Source organism: Nomia melanderi, chromosome 8, assembly GCF_051020985.1.
Source record: "Nomia melanderi isolate GNS246 chromosome 8, iyNomMela1, whole genome shotgun sequence".
NCBI lineage: Eukaryota > Metazoa > Arthropoda > Insecta > Hymenoptera > Halictidae > Nomia > Nomia melanderi.
In genome coordinates, this window is record NC_135006.1 from 8053458 (window position 1) to 8074331 (window position 20874).

A 20874-nucleotide genomic window follows, 5' to 3' on the forward strand; every position below is an offset into this window, starting at 1 on the left:
CATTTACTAGTTTAAATAATTGATCTAGAGATACATTATGTTGGAGATACTCTTATAATAGTGTCACAATGCAATATCTATGTAATTCTATTTAGAATAAAGCATTAAAGGTCTTAAGATTTCAGAAAATATAATGTTAAAAATATCTGTCTTATTATGTTATTTATTTGTTTATAGACACTAATTTTGCTTTCAAAATAATTAATCATATTACTAAAGCCAACAGTGGCAACGATCTATTTTAGATTGTAATCTGAAGTAATTCAGTATAATAAAATAAATAATTAATATTGTCATTTCGGAGGTCTAAAAAATTGTTAATTGCCTCTACTAAGATTCTTTGTAAATCTAAAATTTTTGAAGAATCAATGATTATACACGATAATCAATGTTTTTACACGATTTCAATTTAATATGACTTATGCTTCTCTTTTTATACGATTAATTTGACTTAACGCGAATCAGAAAAGGCGAGCGTGCTAAAATTATAGAAACTACTTCAGATTTCAGTTTAAAGTAATTCGTGTGTTACGTTTAACACAATTTGGAAATACATTAATATTCATGTAGACGTATCCCTGGGATTTCAGTGAAACCGTTGGTAGTGAATATTACGAACAAGAAAACTCATTTGTCGGCGCTAAGAACGTACGAAATTGAATGTGCCAGCGCAGGTTCTAGGCCGCAAGTCGTGATTACTTGGTGGAAGGGAAACCATCAGATTAAGCATATGGCCAAAAATGTGAGTATTACACTTTTGAATCTGTACTTATCGCAGAAGATCGTTGGGCTGCGTTACGGAAGTATCGGCAAGCTTAGATTCTGAGTTCTTCATAGTATGCAGATCCGAACATTACGAGAAGCGTGTTAAGCTACGTACCAACGATGGAAGACAACGGGAAGTATCTGACATGTCGGGCCGAGAATTCAGTTGTACCTGATAGCGCGTTAGAAGATAAATGGCGCCTGCTAGTCTACTGTGAGTATTATCAAATATGAATTCAATGTTAATCCAGTACTAATTTAGTAATAATTTGAAGCAATTTTTTCAGTTGAAAACAATTGTAATACTCTAAATGATATGAGTTAAGCATTAAAATATTTTTTCTTTAAAGCATTAATCTATTGTATTTTTTCATATAAGACTATATTAAGGTACAGGTTTTCAAATTTATTTATTATTTCATTATTTATGTATTTATTCTTGTTAACTTTGTTCATTTTCTTATATACTTTAGATTTAATATATCAATTACTTTAAATTCGTTTCTCCATTAGAAAAGGAAAATTTTTATTTAAAACTTTCTTATTTTTTTTATTACTATCTAGAGCTATATAATCACGTCTATTTCTAATCTATTATACTTTCATTGTTGATAGAAAGTCTATTGAACATTAACTTGAGGTCTAGATGTGTAAGAAGGTTTCGTTGGGCACATTCGGTATTTGTTTTTCTGATTGAAACAAATGAAATGATTAAAATAGTATCTAGATACTGAACATACAGTTTATCGATTAAAGGAAACATACACGAAAAAGAGACATAAAATGATAAAGAATGTATAACGTAACACTTTAATAATGTTTTATTTATGCTAGTTTACCGAAACTCTGCTGTATGTTTATTCAATGCAAATGTACTGAAATTATTATTTGTAGATACACCAATAGTGACAATTAAGTTAGGCTCGAGTTTAAAGGCGAACGATATAAACGAAGGCGATGATGTCTATTTCGAATGCGACGTTCAAGCGAATCCGAATGCATACAAGCTGGCATGGTTCAAAGACGATAAAGAATTGCATCAGAATACGACAGCTGGAATTATTCTGCCGAGCGGACAATCTTTGGTTCTGCAACGCGTGACTAGAAATTCCGCCGGTGAATATTCCTGCACGGCGACCAATACTGAAGGAAAATCCACCAGTAAACCGGTCACACTCGAGATAATGTGTGAGTATTAAGTAGTTTAAGATTTCTTTTCATTCCAAGAAAGTGTGAATGTGAAACGTGTCGGTTACGTTTAAATTCAAACAAACAATACTGACTAAATATTCGATGAATATAATTAACCCTAACAATACGTATAATCAAATTTATATGTTTCAGAATATATTAAATTTTTAAAGTTACTTAATCGGGTTTTTCATTGTTGTTAAGAAAATTAAAAATAGCAGATAAATGAAAATTATATTAATAATGTTACGTATTTTTCTCTATAAAAATATCCGTGATTAGTACAAATGAAATTGATTTTAATTTATTTAGATTGAAGGAAACAAGAATTACTTATTTACAAAACTCAAACAATGAATTTTCGATGTTCAGACGCTGATATTCATGAAACGACGCATTACATTATTCAGTTGGTTACAACTTTATGTCGTACATTAACGAGTGATGCTCGCAAGGAAGATCTCAAATTGAAATGAACAAAAATAAATAAATCTCAATTCCCTCAAGTTCAATTATCATGTTTTAAAGTAAACATGGATATACAGGAATACGGAGTTCTCTCGTATTTTTATTAAATGATTAACCCTTTGCACTCGAAGCTTTTTCTCACTGATATTATCAGCAACTTGAAGTACTTTTAATAGGAAGAGCATATAAACGTACAAAAAATGACACGTGCACGAAAAAAAAGTCATAGATGTATTTTACTGTTTCTTTCATCGATTATAGATATAAATGTTATAATACATTTAATGGCAAAGTTTTACAGTTCGTAATGACAAATTTTAAATGGCTTTGCTCCGGAACCCTCGAGTTGGAAATAATTTTAAAAACTATCCCACTTTAAAAGATTGTAAAAATTAAATCTTATTATAATGACAATAAATAAAATAAATATAAAACGTTGAATTCTACCGCTGTAAATTAATTTAATTCATTTCCTTAAAAATAAATACAACTTTACACCCAACAACATTGAAAATAAATCGAGTGTAAAGGGTTAATTTATATTTAAAAATAATAAATGACATTTAGATATCTCAAATTCGGTTGAAAGTTTTCGTCACGAGTCTGACACGATATTCTAGGCCAAGGGGTTAATTCGACGGGTCCCGATTAGAGAGTCAACGCGTTAAATCGTACGGCAAGCGGTGAATTTCTACTGGCGAAGGTCGCATAAGTTAACATTCCGTGTCGTTCCCTATCTAATTTTCAGACGCGCCGATCTGCAAGGACGGCTCTTCCACTCAAGTGGTCGGCGCCCTGAAGCACGAGACGATTTCGCTGGTCTGTGGGGTGAAATCGAAACCGCCGCCCACGACTTTCCACTGGACCTTCAACAATTCCGGGGAGCTGATGAACGTTCCGGCCAATAGATTCACGCAGGTCAAACCTCTGAGTCTAATCACGAGCCACTGGCACGGGTCCAGGCTGAATTACACGCCCGAGAACGACATGGATTACGGGACGGTCGCCTGCTGGGCCCAGAACCGCATAGGGGAGCAAAAGACACCCTGTCTTTTTCAGATCATCGTCGCCGGGAAGCCGTATCCCCTACAGAACTGCACGGCTCTTCAGTCGACGGGACCCTACGCATATCGAATGGGTAAGCGACACTCGACTCGGCACAGGTCGAAACCCTCGTTCTGACCTAAATAGCGCTAACTACTACACCATTACGGCCGGCCCATCATCGAGGATGACGGTTCACGCTCAATAGCCGCCTTGTTGTGATCAACAGCTTGTTTCCTATTGTGAACGGTGGAAACCGATGGTGACCAATCACGCGTGAAAAAGGTCGTGAAATTAGGCGCGTTTCGGGGTCCCGACGCGGGACAATTTACCGGGTCGAAGGTGGCTTTCGTTGCGGATAACTTACACCGGGGAATCCCTGTGTTTCAGATATTTGATAGGTACATTTAGGGGTTAGTTGTTCGCAGTGACGCGTTACGGGTTAGATTACTGTTTATACGAGGGTGGGATGAATTTTCCTGTCTTCGTTTAAATAAAAAATGAACTGGAAGATGTAGCTTTAACATCTTGCAGACCGGTCACGAGAATGCTCGTGTTTATCGGTCCGAGATGTTAAATCGTTTAAATTGTTTTAGTATATTGTATGTGAATACAGAGTAAAAGGATAGCAGAATGAGGTCTTTGTTATTTATTTTTAGAAAGATTTTTCTAATGAAATGTTGGTGACACTTTTTACAACATAAAGAGGAATCATGAATTGAAGGGCTAACATCAATGTTTGATTTCAATATTTTATGTATCAAAAAATTATACTATTAATATTGTTAATATTATTTATTGATATTAATAATTATAAGCTATCATTAATTATTACGATACTAATATTGTTCTAAGTTTGCTGCCAAAAACCAAGTAACGATTAAAAATCGTCTCTCGAGTGTAAAAAGTTTAGCTTAATAGTACAGTGTCGTTCGATTTTCTCTGCTATAATATATAAACGTATCTCTTATTTTTTGTACACGATAGGTCACGAAGATTTTAAAGCTACAGACGCGCGAGACGCTGATTGGTTGATCGTCAGATGCTTTGAGGGGTTTGACGGCGGTTTGCCGTTGACTAATTACGAGCTGGAAGTCTACAGTGAAGAGAACGTATATCATGTCAATACTATCTACTTGAATCACACAGAGAAATCTAGTTCATTAGGTCCGGTTTTCGAAGTTCCTGGTTTGGAACCTGGTCGCAACTATCGACTTCATCTGTACGCTGTCAACGCTAAGGGGCGCAGCGAACCTGTCGTCCTTGAACCGGTTACGCTTAAAGGAGTCGCGATGTATACTACTGATGGTGAGTGCCTCTATTAAATACATTTTTGTCGATTAGAGCAATTTTTGGAAGACGCAAAAATTATATCCTAGTGCGAATCTTCTTTGCTGTACGTATACTACAACTTTTGTACTCTACTTTTAAGCTTAATGCATACGCAATAAAATGAATTGTTATTATATTACGTAGGTGAAACTGTACAAAGTGTTCGCCTTTTATCAAACTACTACCGCTTTACTTTGATATTACAAGACGATTTTTTAAGAATATAAATCTTAGTTTAAATACCAATTAAACATGTTATAGTACAAAAAGCCAGTTATAGAATTAAAAAAACTCATAAAAGAAGGAAGCTCATAGAAAAAATAAAAGATTTTTCAATGCCATATTATAATTAACTCTTTGAACTCGAGTGCTCCGAAGCAGAGCCATTTGAAATTTGTCGTTACAAACTCTACAATTTTGTCATTAAATATATTACAACATTTATATCTGTAATCGATAAAAAACAGTAAAATACATCACGCGCGTATCATTGATTTATATGTTAATATGCTGTTTCTATAAAAATTGTTTCGAGTTGCTGTTAATATCAGCGAGAAGAAACTTCGCGTGCAAAGGGTTAAAACAATCGATCAGGACACAGATTCGTCACTGAAATACAAATTTCAAAGCATCAATAAAATACAGTATGCTTCGTCTCTCTCGTCAAGGTTATGAATAATCAACCCAAATCCACTTGTTTCATAATTAATGTACTTTCGCAAGATCAATTCGATTTCAGTCTACATTTATTAACGGTAACGAAAGGCACGGGACCGGCGCCCGTTAATTCCTAAACAAGAGAGTGTATGTTAATTACACGGTGTTATGTCATCAGTTGAACGACGCGACGCGTACCGCAAATCGTATTTTCCCCAGATGCGTTCAAAGGCACAATTATGCGCATTCAGACTAACTTCAGGATCTCTCTTAGCGTGTAGCCCTTCTTTTATACGTAACGTTTCTTCGTATCCTTCTTCCGCGGGCCTTGAATTAAAATCCCATAAAAACCCGTAGTCCCTTTCTTCGCTGCTGTCTCATTCGGAGCGCATTTATCGCCTTTAATTTCCATCCTCATGGTTTATTCATGCCGATCCGTGGACGATTCCGCTGTGTGTGGAAACGCTTGCGTACGAACATCTACGCGGTTACGTGTATGCATCTGTGTGTAAGTAGCTGAGTGTGTCTGTACGTGTCCAAGCACGTGCGCGACGCGAGCTCATCTTGGATCTCAGTTGCACGCGCCTTTTCTCTGCTGCTAACGTCGACTCGTCGCTCGAAGTACCTACAATTCCATTCAAACTTCTAGAAATCCTTTGATAATTGTCTTAGGGTACGTTTCTACCGGAGCTGCGATGGAAGCTAAGAGAATGACAATTTGCGATTGACGTATCATCGATCAATTAATATTTAAAACAGCGGTTTCTGATTTTCATGTTTCTACGATCCCTTTAAACAGTGAACTGTGTATGATGAGTATACACGTTATCTTAAAACTCTAAATGGTGCTAGTTTTTTTTTAACGATGGACTATCTATTTTTTTAGACAAACATGTAACTCTTTTTCGTTTCGCTTTAGTTTTTTGTTACAATATATTTTAAGTGCATTCGACCTGCATTTGACGAGTATACACTTCATTATTTGATTTTATTGTGTGCACATTAAAATATTTTTGAAACTAAATCCCGTAATTTACGGGGAAAAAGAATCTAATCTTGGCGCCTGCCCGTTTTTCCTTATTCCATAAAGTAATATTACATTTAAATAGAAATTACAGTTCTGTTAAATTTTTCGAGCCCTTTTTTACATTAGTAGGCGCCTCTCAATTTGCAAATCGCTGTCTTAGGGTAATTCCGGGTGAAATGATCTGATCTCATTTAAATTGTTATATGTTTGTATTTCCTATTGTTTTCAGTGGTATGCTGAATTTTGCACGGTTTCTATTTAATTATTCTTCTTATATGTATTTGATTTCATTAATATATTTCCTATTGTTAGATATCAATGATATTTTAATGTAATAGTTTTTTTTAAGCAGTGGGCCACTTTTCCCAGAGTTAAGAATAACTTATAGAAATAAAGGTTACCCCAACTATTGCATTTCTTTAAACTTCTATGTCACAGTATTTTTGCATATATTTGTTTATTTTCAACACACATAACAACGTATTAAGATTCAAGAAATGGAAACCGAAATAATTTAGACAAGTTTTCAAGAGAACGTGACATATTATAACGAAGCTGATTTAAGAGTGGGTACTTGAGTATCTGGTTTTTCACATAGATTTGAACGTAGCTCTATGATTCGAGTCAGTGTTGGAAAAATGAGCTCTGAGCCTATAGTCTTGAAAACTACAGTCTCTCAAGTCTAGAGTTTTAAAAGTTTAAGTCTTTAACGCGCGAGTCTTTAAGCTCGAAGACTCGAGCCATCTGTTGCTATAAGAACAGCAAAATCGAAGCTTAGGAAATTTGAAATGCCTCGCAGATTGAATTGTATATTTGAAATGTTCAACGCCATGTTATTATAGCAACAGACGGCTCGAATCTTCGACTGTTTCCAAGCATAAGGACTTGGGCGTTGAAGGCTCTCAAGCCTCAGTTCGAGCTTTCAAAGCTTTAAGGCTGACTCTTGAAGCTTTGAAGACTCAGTATTTCAAGTTGAGCCTTAGAGCTTCGAATGCTCGAGCTTCATGGAACTTCAAGTCTTAAAGACTTAGTCTTTAAGGTTAAACCTAAAAGCTTCGAAGACTCTAGCGTTTTACAATATTAATTCGAGCTGCGTAGGTTTGAACGTAGGCCTATGCATCGCTTCAATGTAAACGATTTTGTCTATAAAATACAACATATATGTATGTTGTATTTTATACATTTACTATTTTTTTATTATTTTATTATATATATTTAATGTTTCGTTCTCATTTCCGGTTTTATCGAATATCGCAGCTCTGCTATAAACGTACCTTTAACGCGTGAGTATACATGGTGCGTCCGAATGACATATCAAACGGGTTGAAGGTGAATCTTTATGAAACACAACATGAAACGAAATGGTTTTGGCTGATGTTTATTTTGAGAAACTCGAATTTTAAAATTCACTAATTTGTTTGTGGTGTTTATTGTTTAAGGGAAATTTTCTGGTATAAATGTTGGTCTTAAAAGTAAGTTCGTACACAAAAATTTGAAATTCATTAAATTAGTGATTTATATTAGTCTAGTAACGAATGCAAATGTACAATAAAATTTTTTAATAAAATGCTCGGCTTACAAAAAGGTCTAGTTTGAAAGTCGCATGAATTCACGACTAATGTAAGTAGAATTGGCGAATAATGGTCAGACGTGCGAACACAATTCTTTAAATTGTCATGTGTCCAGAAAATATACTTCAGTTTCTTTCGAGATAAGAGCCCACGTGAAAAATTGCATTCAATTGGAACATATTGTAATTTGAACAATTTTTAAATGTTGAAATACCTTATATTATATCATAAAATAATGTTTGCTGGTCAATATAAGAATACTATTCACTAAAAAAGTCCTGTAAGCTTTTACTAATATATTCCCTCTATGTAAATGCTCTTTAACTTATAACTTATAATAATTCATAACTTAAATATTATATAATTAAATAATTTTATACACACTATCGAAAACAATCAGCCCTACTAATTGCGATTATTAAACTGCGGATATTTATAAAAACTCCAATTTTTAAGAATATAATCATAAGAATGGAACTAAGATAAAAACTGGTTTTTCCTAAATAATATTCTAAAAAACATTAAACTTTACAAATATTATATACTTCCTTGTATCGTGTGCATTTTGTACAATTTTGCATTTTCAATTTCCCGTAAATGCATAAAGAACCGCAGTCTAGTTATTATGATGACCATCAAATGGACAGGTTAAAGATTATATTACATAAGAGTAGGTAAAAACTGTTTAGGCTTAATGTGGGGCATTTGGCGAAGGAGGTATTGCGTAGCTTTTCTTGCGAATAATTACGAATATCGAATGAGCACCTTATTCAATGGGTCGGGCTTAGGTGGCTGGCAACAGAGCTTCCGCCGCAGACCTCTCTGTTTCATCGTCTGGTCCTACAGACTCCTCCTTTCCGTAGTTTCTAATGATCGGTAGACCTGTAATTACTTAATCCGCTCACGGTTGACGCACCTGACGATCAAAAGATACCAGTGACTGGGTCTACATAGACCCGCAATTATCTCCTTTCGCTTTTATCATAATCATCAGTTATCATTCTTTCTGTTCAGTAATTGATAATGTAACCCCTTGTCTTGTAACATCGAGTGGGACTCGTAGTGACGTCTTGAAAGCTGAACAAATATAAGTATTATTCGTTTTCTTCAAATCGAAATGAAGTATTATCTTCCTCGAGAAAAAGTTTTATCTGTATGGTAAATACAGACTTACGATGAATATAGGATCATTTTTGTCTAGTTAATTATTAAGGATAATAAAACTTTAAAGAGAGATAAGAGATTCGTACGTTGTTAGTTGCAATTTTTTATTAAATACAATAAATTGATTTTATAAAATACAAATAAAGTTCAAGAAAAAATCTCGTTAATTTCGTACACGTTTCTCTATGCATTCAAATTTTATATGGAAACACATACGAAAGCAATTTAATTTTTTTTACGTAAGATATAAAATTTTGAGCATCACAAATATCTAACGTTGGTCGAAAAGATTGGAGGATCATTTTTCAATAATTTGAAAATCATAATATATTGGGTTGGTGCAAAAGTTTTGACGTTTGTTTTTTATAAAATATAAAATGAAGAGTTTTCAACCGTTCGCTGGTTAAACTAGAACTATGTAAAAACGAAGAAAGTAGTGTCGTTTGTACACGTTATAATATTTTGAAAATAGATGTCATTTGTTTTGAAGAAAAAAATTTGTTGTTACATATGTATCAAAATCGTCAAAATTGTTATATTAACTCAGTATAAGGAAAAGTTTTTTTTGTGTTATGTAATACCGGAAACCAGTGAATAAGTGAATTACGGGTGACCCAAACAATGTTATGAGTACAGAACTTCAACGAGGATCTTGAGAACATAGGTGAAAGTACATGAAGGCATGGTCACTGGAAGGTTAATTTACATGATTGAATTAAGTTGAACAATTACTTACGTTTAGTTAAGAAATTTGCATGTTTCTTAAATAGTGAAGCGATTTTAACACGTTACAAAGAAGGCAACGAAACATCTGTTAAGTACTAAATGTTTATTCACAGATATTGCGTGGTTACTTAGAGAAAATGTTCGTGATCAAGCCGTAAGAATAATATTACTCTCTCCAGCATATTTTCTCAAAGGTCTATTGATTTATGTAAATTTACTTAAGTAGTTTTACAAATCCTGATCGTTTGTCTTTTTTCTTATCATTAATGAATGGTTTCCCCTGACTGTTCTGCAAACTGACTGTAATGTACTGCTTGTCGCTTTATCACTAACATTCTTTGCTCTAGTTAATGGCACGGTATAAATAGGTAAACCGTTAGCACTTAAAAGTACGTTTGTTATTGTTCTTGTAACATGTTGTTGCTGAAGTTACGGTTATTGGATAAATCAGCTTTACATCGATATCTTTTTGACCAAAAAGTTTTCCTTTTAAATTTGTCAAGTCTAATATTTAATTAGATTACCTGTTAGACGCTTAGTAATTATTTAAATTATTATTCAGACTAATGCGTCTTTTCCTGTATATACGGAACCTGTTTATTTTGTAAAAGTTATCAATCTTTTTACACTTATACTTAACATTTATTTATTACCAGTACAATGTCACCTAAAAATAGTGTTTTTACGTATTGAAAATTTCGAATAATTAACACTTAATAAATGTTGATAAAAGTTGATAAACTTTAAATCCCTTCATTAAGTATATACATAAGAAATAATAAAATATATAAGAAAATATAAACTATCTATATTTTATATAAATATCTATTTATTAAAGAGATTTATTAAATAAATGTATTTCGTAAGTAAATACTTCCAAACAATTCTCATACTAAATTATATATCCCAATTTTGAAATACAATACAAACACGTTCAAAACTTTCATCAAACACGTTCGAAATTACCCAGCATTCCGAAAAATTGAAAATTAGTTATTGAAACACGTAAACGCGGTACAGTATTCTACAGGTAATCCGGAGACGAACTTTATCAGCGGGCAAACAAGCTCGTGTTTGCTGAAATCCCGAATTTCTTCTCTAATTTCATTGAAACTTAAACTAGGGTATTAGAAACTGTTTCTCTTGATTACAAATTGCCAGTAAACGTTACTTGTACTATAAATTTAATTATCGTATATATGTATGTATGTATGTATGTATGTATGTATACGTCCGCGTCGGCATAGATATGTATACACATATACACAAGCAGCGGAGCTAGAACAGCGTGTAGACTCGAAGCGTTCGTTCGGCTAACGAACCGAGGCGTTTTCTGAATGCCAAAAAGCTCGGGTATCGTCGTCGGCGGTCTGGCCTCCTCTTCCCTTCTTAATCTTTGCTAACGGAAGTTCTTTACGTTTCCTTCGTGATCCAATAAATAAAGGGAAAGAGCGAATCTCGTTTACCGGACACGTTTGAAACGCTTTTCCACGAGCAGACCCGTGTCCCAGCCCTGTGTTTGAGTCCTCGTTCAGACAAAGACAAGACTTGACTCATCATTTCATTTGGAAAGGAATGCCGGAGCCAGCGGTGGAGCCTGTGGAAATTAACCTTTCGTTGGTGAACACCGTGTCCCTTGCGAGAATGGCTTGTAATCACAACGATTCTGACAGTTTCTGGTTGTTCTAATCAGTCGTTAATTGGAAACTCGTTTCAACCTGAATAAATTACCGTGGTTCTTAATTATTTTTTAATTACTCATGCCACCGCACCCTACACCCCCCGCCCCACCCCTTTTCGTGGAGGAAGTTCCGTAATTTCGAAGCTTCTAATTTACGAACGAACTTTTAATTGGTAATATCAAGGTCCGCGACGAAATCTCAAACGTCCGGTATTTTTTCGCTCCTACTGACCATCTGCTGGCATGATTAAGCAACTGTGTATAATTTTACTTTTGCTTCACTTGTTTTCTGTTAAATAATTTGAACTTTTTGCTTTGGAAGTTCTTGGTCAACTGTTCTAGTTGAAATTGGAGTATCTATAGAGTTTTACAGCCTATTTTGTTGAGCTCAAAAGGAAATGTGCTAAAGTATTTCCAAATATGAGCGACGATTAATATAGAGTAATACTTCGATTAATGCTCAACATATATTTATTGTATACAAGATATGTTTATAGATAGCGAGTAGGAATAAGAAAACATACAAATAAGAATAAAGGAATTTCACTTTAAAAAGTCATTTTTATATTAAGTTAACTGTTTGAGTGCTGAGCCTCGCAATCTATTTACTGTTATCTACTTATCTGTTACGGTGATATTATTATTTTTCGTTCAACAATGTAAGTATTTAAAATCATGTTTTTTCTATTTGTCGTTCTTACAATGATTTTTTTGCACTTATGTGATGGGTCAGCACTCAAACTTAGTTAGTTATTAATTAAATATTTAGTTATTAATTTTTTTCTCATTATCATAATCATTAGTTATTAATGAAATATTTGTAGCTTGTTTAGAATCCGAGAAAAATACATATTGTATTGAGTCAACGTTAATTCAGGTAGTGTTAAACGGGGTTTTACCATACAATTTTTTATTACATTATTATGTAAACAGTGGTTCGTAATTTTAAAAATATAACGAGATTTAATAGTTATATATACCCATATATGCTGAATATATAAAATTATTATACTTGAATTTTACATATAGAATTTTATACAACAGATGGTACTTAAATATAAGAAGAAACTGATTAAGAACATTTTATTTTATAGATACTTTTGTAGTCCACCATTTCAAAATGTTTCCTTGTACCAGGAGTTATTGATTTTTTGTAAACTATTGCTTCCTTCCACGTGTTTATTTAACTTTGTCTTTTATGATACAGATTTAATAATAAAATAAAGTCAGTATCAGTATTAATATTTATACAAGATTAACTAAGTAATATTACTTACTCTTTTTCAGCGTCTTTAAAAAGATACTTTGTACAAGGTATTATACGAAGTATCTTATTTTAATTGTTATAAAGTTTTCATTAATGCTTTCGTTTGTATATTTCAAGCCTAGAATATTAAAGAATCAAGAAGAAAAAGAAATATAAACGTTTTGAAAATATTTGATGCATGACCATTTTATAATCGACATGAAAGAAAGTCACAAAATTATATTACGCGAAAAAAACAACAAAATGATTATTCAAATGTTATAAATATTAGTTCCGCCTCAAACACTGTCTATCATACCCAATTTTTCCAAACTACATGCATAATAAAATAATCATTCTATAACATATACGATATAGTATTTATTAAATAAAAAATACAATTTCATTTGCAAAGTAATAGTATCGTTAGAAAAAAGACACTCCTATATCCTAACTGAATTGCACTATTTATTTTGTATACTTTCTACAAGCAAGATTAAGGTAATTAGAGAAATAGACGTTTAAAAATGGCAGACGTACCGCGAAGTAGAAAAAGTTATACTGCTGCTGGACCAAACTATTCGCAAAACATGTGCTAGGTGCTACGAGCTGTGCCATCGAGCCCGACAGTGACTGATCTCCTACGCATCTTCCTTGTGCACCTCGTAGCCAGAACACTTTTAGAAAATGAAAACCTCCTGGCTCACTCTATCCGACTGTGTGCAAGCACCTTTTAGAATTAAAGTATATCTGTATATGTATATCCAGACTGGGATACTTTTTATTTTCTACCAATATACAAAAGAAACTAATATGCGTATTTACGCTTCACACATTAAGAAAATGTAGGATGCATTCTTGGGTCCTTGACATTTTACATGCAAGGACTATCTAACATTTTGACCGTCACACCATTCGAATTTGGGAGACACAACTTTTTGTATACATTTATAAATGAATTTTCTTTGTGACATATCGAACAAAATGGATTTCATTGGATCTATGAATTGCAGGAAGCTTCACAAAATAATTTTACAATCCTTGTTTCATTAATACTTATCGTACCAGCACTTTATATATAATTATTCCTATTGTATGGAATCGTTAATTAACTGGCTACAAAAGAGATATAAACAAGTTAAGCGATCAATGATTCTTAGCGGAAATACGGACAAAAGGAAAGATAAAAATTGAAAAAACTGATTCATCGGACTTATATAAAGTTATATGAACGAAAGAAAACACAGAATTTAATCAAGTTTTAAAACCAGTCTTTTGACAGGTTAGCGGTATGGTTAATGTTAAGAAAATCGTTTCGACTGTATAAGAATTTAATGAGTGTCAATTTGGCGGTCAACGTAGTAATCTTATCTTCGATGCTTCAACGGTAAAGCCCACCGTATAAACTCGTTCACTAAAAACACGAATCAAAATACAAATAATCAGCGCACCCAAACATAAGTATCGATACGTATAATTACTTGTTTACCAACAAAATAAACTTTCAATCTCTCATCTAACGTGTACAGTTGGGAGACTTGATGTCTAGAGGAACAGGAATAAAAGATGTCCTAATTTACAATTTTATAATTTAGATTGGTTACGCGTAACCGTATTGACAAATAAAAAATTAACCCCTTCACTTACAATATCGTGCCACACTCGTGACGAAAATTTGAAACTGAATTTAAGAAACCTGTGTTTTATTCGTGTGTTTTAAATATGAATAAAATATTACTTTTCTATTATCAATCGTTAACATTTGAAGTAAACGTAAACATAAAATAAGTGTCAACATTTTTTCCTTCCCTAATAAATGATTAACGATAAGGCAATCGTATCGATCACTGTTAAGGAATAAGTCATAGGGCAAGGGGTTAATGATCCAAAATGTCAAGAACTAGGAAATAAAACAAACAGAAAATTGGATGAGAAAAATGACAAAAGATGTCCCGGCCGCATACTTCACTCATCAAGTGATCTAGCAGTACACGTGTTCTTCCTCAGAACACTTGAACAGCGTTCGCCAGCCAATTATAAAAAATAATGACAGTTTTTAAGAAAACCGTGGTGGGTTTAACAAACCCCTTTAGTCCCATTAATATGAAAAGCGGAAACCAGCGGAGCTGGTAACGATCGCCTTTACGTGAGTCACGTCTTCCTTTGTCCCCAGGTCGCGGAACTTCGGCTGAGGGCACGGACTACAGCCTCTTGGTGGCTTGTTTCGCCGGCGGTATAACGGCCATATGCATTCTGATTGTCGGGATAACTTTGACCTTGTATCGGCGCAGCCATCCGATCCGCGGCATGAAGGCGCACACTGAGGTCGTGCAATACGGGAACAAAGAGGACGGGGTGGCGATAGCGCCGCTTAACAAAGATCCCCGCGATGAGATCAAGGGACAAATGTTCGCCGATATGCCAGACGACGATCCGGACGTGATTCCGAACAAGGTGGACAAGAGGCCGGACATATTTGAGCCGAATTACGGGACCGGCAAGCCGGAAAGATCAAAGGACTTCTGCCACTTAGAGGATCTCGATTATCCATCCCCGTCCTCGGTGTTGCACACCAAAGACTCTTGGATCTATCCGAACGGGTACATCGAGAAAATGGAAAAAAGTCTGAGCCCGATGCGACCGAGCACGCTTCCTGTCCATCGCGCGCTTGACGTTTACACGAGAAGCTCGCGAGTCCAAGAGAGCTGTATATAGACTGATACGGTTTTTAGCTCGCTGAACCTGATTACTTGTTCGGCGCTCGACACTGGCTAAATCTGAGTTCTCGGCTCGATTCGTGATCGGATACGAACGTCAATTGGATCTTATTCGGTGGAGTAATGTTTTTCACAGGTGAACATAACAGATGTCTCGTAGAGTTTTTATTGCGAAATTGGCTAACGTGTTCTTAGAATAAGACTGACATTGTAATTTAACGGGATGATGAGTGGTTTATCCAGAAAATACGAAATAGTCTTCTCTTTTTAATCGAAATTAATCAAATGAACAATCGGTATTGTTTGTGACGAAAGTAATCCATTTGCATCATAAGGAAGTATGAAAAAGAAAGCCCTTATCTCTAACCTTTTTTGAAACTTTATTTAAATAGAAAAATTACAACGAGTAAAAGAAACTACTATTGATTAGAATTACTATTTTCATTTCCGATAACACCCCACATTTTTATTTTTTAGCTAACGGAATATATAATGTCACACTCAGTGCTCTTGCGAGAATGACCAATAAAATTGAGCGTATATACACGCTCCGATGATAGTGACCAAGGAAATTGATCGTGTATATATGCTAATCATGCAAATGGGTTAAAGAGGAAAAATGAATTCGATGTTGCGTGGAAATCAGATTTTCAATGATACTTTGAAATACAGAGATTTGTTATGAAATAGTTTATTTAGATCAATTTTTAGTTGCGGAACAAGTTGGCGAAGTTTCCGTGAAAACCAATGGGACATTATGTACAATTAGAAAGTAACGATATCTATGACGCAGTAAAATTGTGAAAAATGGACACATATCATTACGTTCGATTACGATGACTCGTACTGCCATTTTGATTTCCAAATTGATTAAAACAGATTAAATTGAAATTTGAAAGGAACGATCGGAAAGGATCGGTTTCTCATGCGGATTCGTCGAGTCATGCCAAACGCGTCAAACACAATAAAAGACGTTTGTAAATAGACAATAACTATTCTTAAGACTCCTTTCCGAAGTGTCGAAGACTTGCTCTTATTTTTCACCTAGATTAAGTAACCGTATTTAAATGTAAAAAAAATGAAGATCGGATAAAGAAGGATTGTCATTTGCGGAGGATTCGATTCGCGGCGTTTGTACATAGACAATAAATTTTTCTTCCTTTAATGTTCTCGTACCCATCGGAAGCTCCTGTAAACTATGTGGTTTCGTGTTGAACATTGTTTCGTGAGGATGTTTGATGTACTGAGAAAATGGACACGTTTTGCTCGCTGACGTATTACCATGCTTCGTGGTCAACTTTGAATAAGCATGTAAACCTTTGTATATATGGATAATAAACCTGGTTGTTTAATAACTCTGGCAGAAGATTACTCACGAAAAGGAAAACCCCCAACATTGTATATAGAATGTACAGGTAGGTATTAATATAATTATTTCAGTTAAATGTTTTTTAAACAATTATTATAAGTCATAACTTCTTGTGTTGTTATTATTTGTACAAATCAGTGTAACTTGATGAGAATTTTGTTACATTTTAATATATTCGATTACTGATCTTTAGCTTAACGTGGGAAGAATAAAAATAAATTATTATTTTGTTTTTTAATTAAGTTATACTAACTTATTCATTCTGCTCATTGAAGTGCATAGATGCTAGAACTACCATAAAGAAATTCATACTTCAATGTATGGATTTAATGAAAAAATTTACGGATTTCTTTTACGTACAAAAATAATCAATTAATTCACTTGATTGTAGATTTATTAGTAAATACAATATTTTATAGAAAAAGTGGGTTTGAATTGAAATATATTTGGTTCTTCATTACTGGTTTTATTACAACGATAATAACAGGAAAACAAATTTAAACTTCATCTCTAATTTTATATCTATTTAAAGTTTCTTTTACTGTTGCAAATGCTATAAATGCATAAAATCCACGCTCTAGTAGCAATAGATGTGTCAACTAAAATCAAAGTCATAGAAAAGGGAAGTTTGACTAGTTAAATATCTAAAACTAATATATTCAAAGTTGTTGTCGATGGTTTGGAGATTTTTTTAATACGACGTAGAAACTTTTGTGTCAAAGAACATTTTCATCGTAATTTGTATTTGCGCCAGTGATTTAAAAAACCGCTAAGTACTGAATAAAAATCGTGAATTGCAGGTAATTTCATCGTACGGAATTTAATGCATAAAAATGATAAAGTATCATAGAAGCGAAGAATATTAAGGTTATCCTTAACGGAATACTAGTTTAATTGAACTATAGACGAATAAATTCTTCAAAGACACAATGATTTAAAACACTTAAAGTTTGGTTTGTATCCAGGAAAATTAGAAATGATATGAACATCTTTTAATAATTTTAGTTACTCGATATAAATTCAATAAAAAATCGTTGTCGCTCCAGAGGTCTCATATAGATACTCTACAAATTTTGTCGCATATTAAGTCGTTGCCAAACAATAATATTTAATGGAACAGATTATACCACCAACATATTAATATTTTAAATGTACTTCCGTTCCACGTAACGGCTTTTCCAAGAAATAATTTTGGTTAAAATATTCTACACAGTCTGTCGCATTGTAGACCATATTTAATACGAAACTTCCTGCAAACATGCACTTTCAGAAACCAGTTTGTCAAACTAAAATTAAATATAAAATTCAATGTATTTTGAACGTTCGCATAACACTGTTCCGAACAATAAGTAATTTTAATGTTGAGCATGTTGCGTATTTATTCACGCAATGTGCCAACTTATATCACTTTTAAGCTTTCCAACTTTATTATGATTCGATGCGTGTTGATCCTGTTTTTCACGCTACGCAGAACGCTGTTTCGCAGAACATTATTTAATACAGTCACGTGAGACACGCACTTGATTTTACGGTAATTTCGTGTTCGGCTTAACCGAACGCTAGTCTGCTTAGGCATACATTGGCTACATAACACCCGAAGCCATCGTTGACTGATTTTGGATGCGTTGCGCGCAATTTATTGAATTGGTAGATATTATTTGTAAGCCGCTTATCCGACACTGCGAATCTATAGATCTCTCTCGGAGGTATCTCGTTTAACGGTTAACACCGGGTACACAACGAGTCTACGGTCCTCTCGCGCAGATTCCAATCCACTCGTGGTTTGACGTTGCAACAGGGATCCAGAAGATGATGGATAACGATAAATCACATTGTTAGCGCAATGTTGGCTCGGTAAATCTGGTTTCGCAACGCGTTGAAATAATTTTTCACTTTCAATTCTTTACATTTCGACGACGAATACTGATACCGAATATCATCAAATGCTATAAGAATTTTGTAAAGCTGTTTTGTGCTTATAAGGACACGAATCTTTTTCATTTCCCTATTTATAAGAAAACCTTTTATGATATTTATCAAAACTGTATTATATGTTTTGAAAATATCGAAAGATTATTATAAACAGGACACATAGCGTATTTTAAATAAATCAAGGAATAAATTTTTATTTTTTTATTCTGCAACAATTACATTCGTAATTATAAAAAATGAAGTTCTAGGCAACAGAAGTCAAAATTACTTAAACGCTTTGAAAATGTTGAAAGCTACTTACGTAATAAGAATATACGTATTACAGCTGATCAAATTTAATTATTTTTCTTTTTTTTCTTTTTATTCTTAATTTTATTTCCCTTCTTACAATATCGTAATTATAAAAGATAGCGTCATTTTAAATTTAAGTATTTTCAACATCATATGAATGTTTTTTTTTTATAATACTTTGATAGCTGTAGCATTTATTGTAAACTGGATTGAATATTTTCGCCAACAGAATAAGATGATAAAAACAAGAGATTGGACGCGATGGATTTTGCATTCGTATTTCATTCTGCCTCATTTGAAGTACACTAATCATCTCTGTGTACTCCCTGCCTACTTCGGTTGACAGAGATGGATTCTCTGTCAACGTCCTGAATGTGAGTTTTGGATAAACAAGCCGATCTGCAACTCAAACGGAGTCCCCCTTGAGTAGCTGTATATCAACTGTGACATTCGTGGACATCAGAGATAATCTGACGCCATTTGTACGTACACAGTACAACAAACGGGTAAAGCGATAACTGATTGCGAGTGTTTTCGAGAATGTTGTGTTGGTAATGCGAGTGTTGGTAATATTACAACAAATTAATAATTAAATGATAATAAATTTCTAATAGTTTTTCCTTGAATAATTTCCTACAAGGGAGAAGTAAATAAATTCTAAAAATGATTCTACTCCAATTAAATGAGATTAACTTGTGATTCTTGCATTTCAGTTTAACAAAACAAATTACAAGACAATATTATGTAAAATATAAGACTTTTTATATTCTAATATAAATATATTTTGTAGCTTCATTAATCGCAAATGATGATAAACTTACCAGTAAAATTCTTATAAATAATAAATTCATGAATTATAAATAATGAGTTAGATGATTTCACCGTCTTCTAACACGTTTACTGTAGCATCAGTTACATTTAAATAATACAATTCTTTGTTTGAAATTAAATTATTGTGATCATGTATTGAATTAATTAAATTTCCTTAAGATTTTCAAAATTTTTTAAATCTTTATCTAGAAGCAAACTAAGTGTACCAAATTATTACCATTTAAAAAGGGAAAAAATATCATTTAAGACATTTTTTAAGTAACGAGTTTCAGGGATAATTACATTTATAGGTTAAAATGGAACACCCTGTATACAGCAGGTCAGCGCTCCTTATTGCTAGCATCACTGTCTACGCAAGTTCAGCAGAAAACGGCTGGCAGCGAGGGTGGAACACTCCTTCATGGACTTCGACAACTTTTACGTTACCAGTTTGAACTACTGGTGAATTTTTTGTGAAAAATCCGCTCCCCGTTGAGACTTTTGTATTTTCTCAGTGTTGCTCGTTCAATTCGGATTCGTTTGGTAGTTACTCCGCAGGGGATTTATTTGAAAATCAAATAGGTTGGAGAATACTAATCAGTAGGATTTACCACATTAACTGTTACGTTAAATTGTGGTCGTCATAACATTTATTATATATTCGTAATATAGTATTATATTATAATTTTTCTAAAACTACATAAGTTATACTGTCTTATACTCTTCCACTTGTTTCATATTCTTCGACATTTAATAGCCGGTTCTTATAGACTTTCATATGCTAAATACAAATCAAACAAATGTTTTTCTTCTTTATTTTCAGTTTTCGAGGAATACAGTTCTGAATAGAGAATTATTTATATATTTGTGGTATATTAATTGT

The 20874-nt window shown here is 33.5% G+C and overlaps 1 protein-coding gene across 1 annotated transcript in view; it reads left to right on the top strand.

Moving 5' to 3' along the window:
• LOC116426418 (neural cell adhesion molecule 1) overlaps positions 1–16933 on the top strand; it is an 82710-nt gene extending 65777 nt beyond the window's left edge. The window contains exons 4-9 of the mRNA XM_031975307.2: positions 591–742; positions 838–979; positions 1660–1953; positions 3173–3562; positions 4456–4776; positions 15046–16933. Of these exons, the coding sequence (XP_031831167.1) occupies positions 591–742; positions 838–979; positions 1660–1953; positions 3173–3562; positions 4456–4776; positions 15046–15587 (1841 nt within the window). The 3' untranslated portion in view covers positions 15588–16933. The remainder of the gene's footprint in view (positions 1–590; positions 743–837; positions 980–1659; positions 1954–3172; positions 3563–4455; positions 4777–15045) is intronic.
• The last annotated feature ends 3941 nt before the right edge of the window (positions 16934–20874 follow it).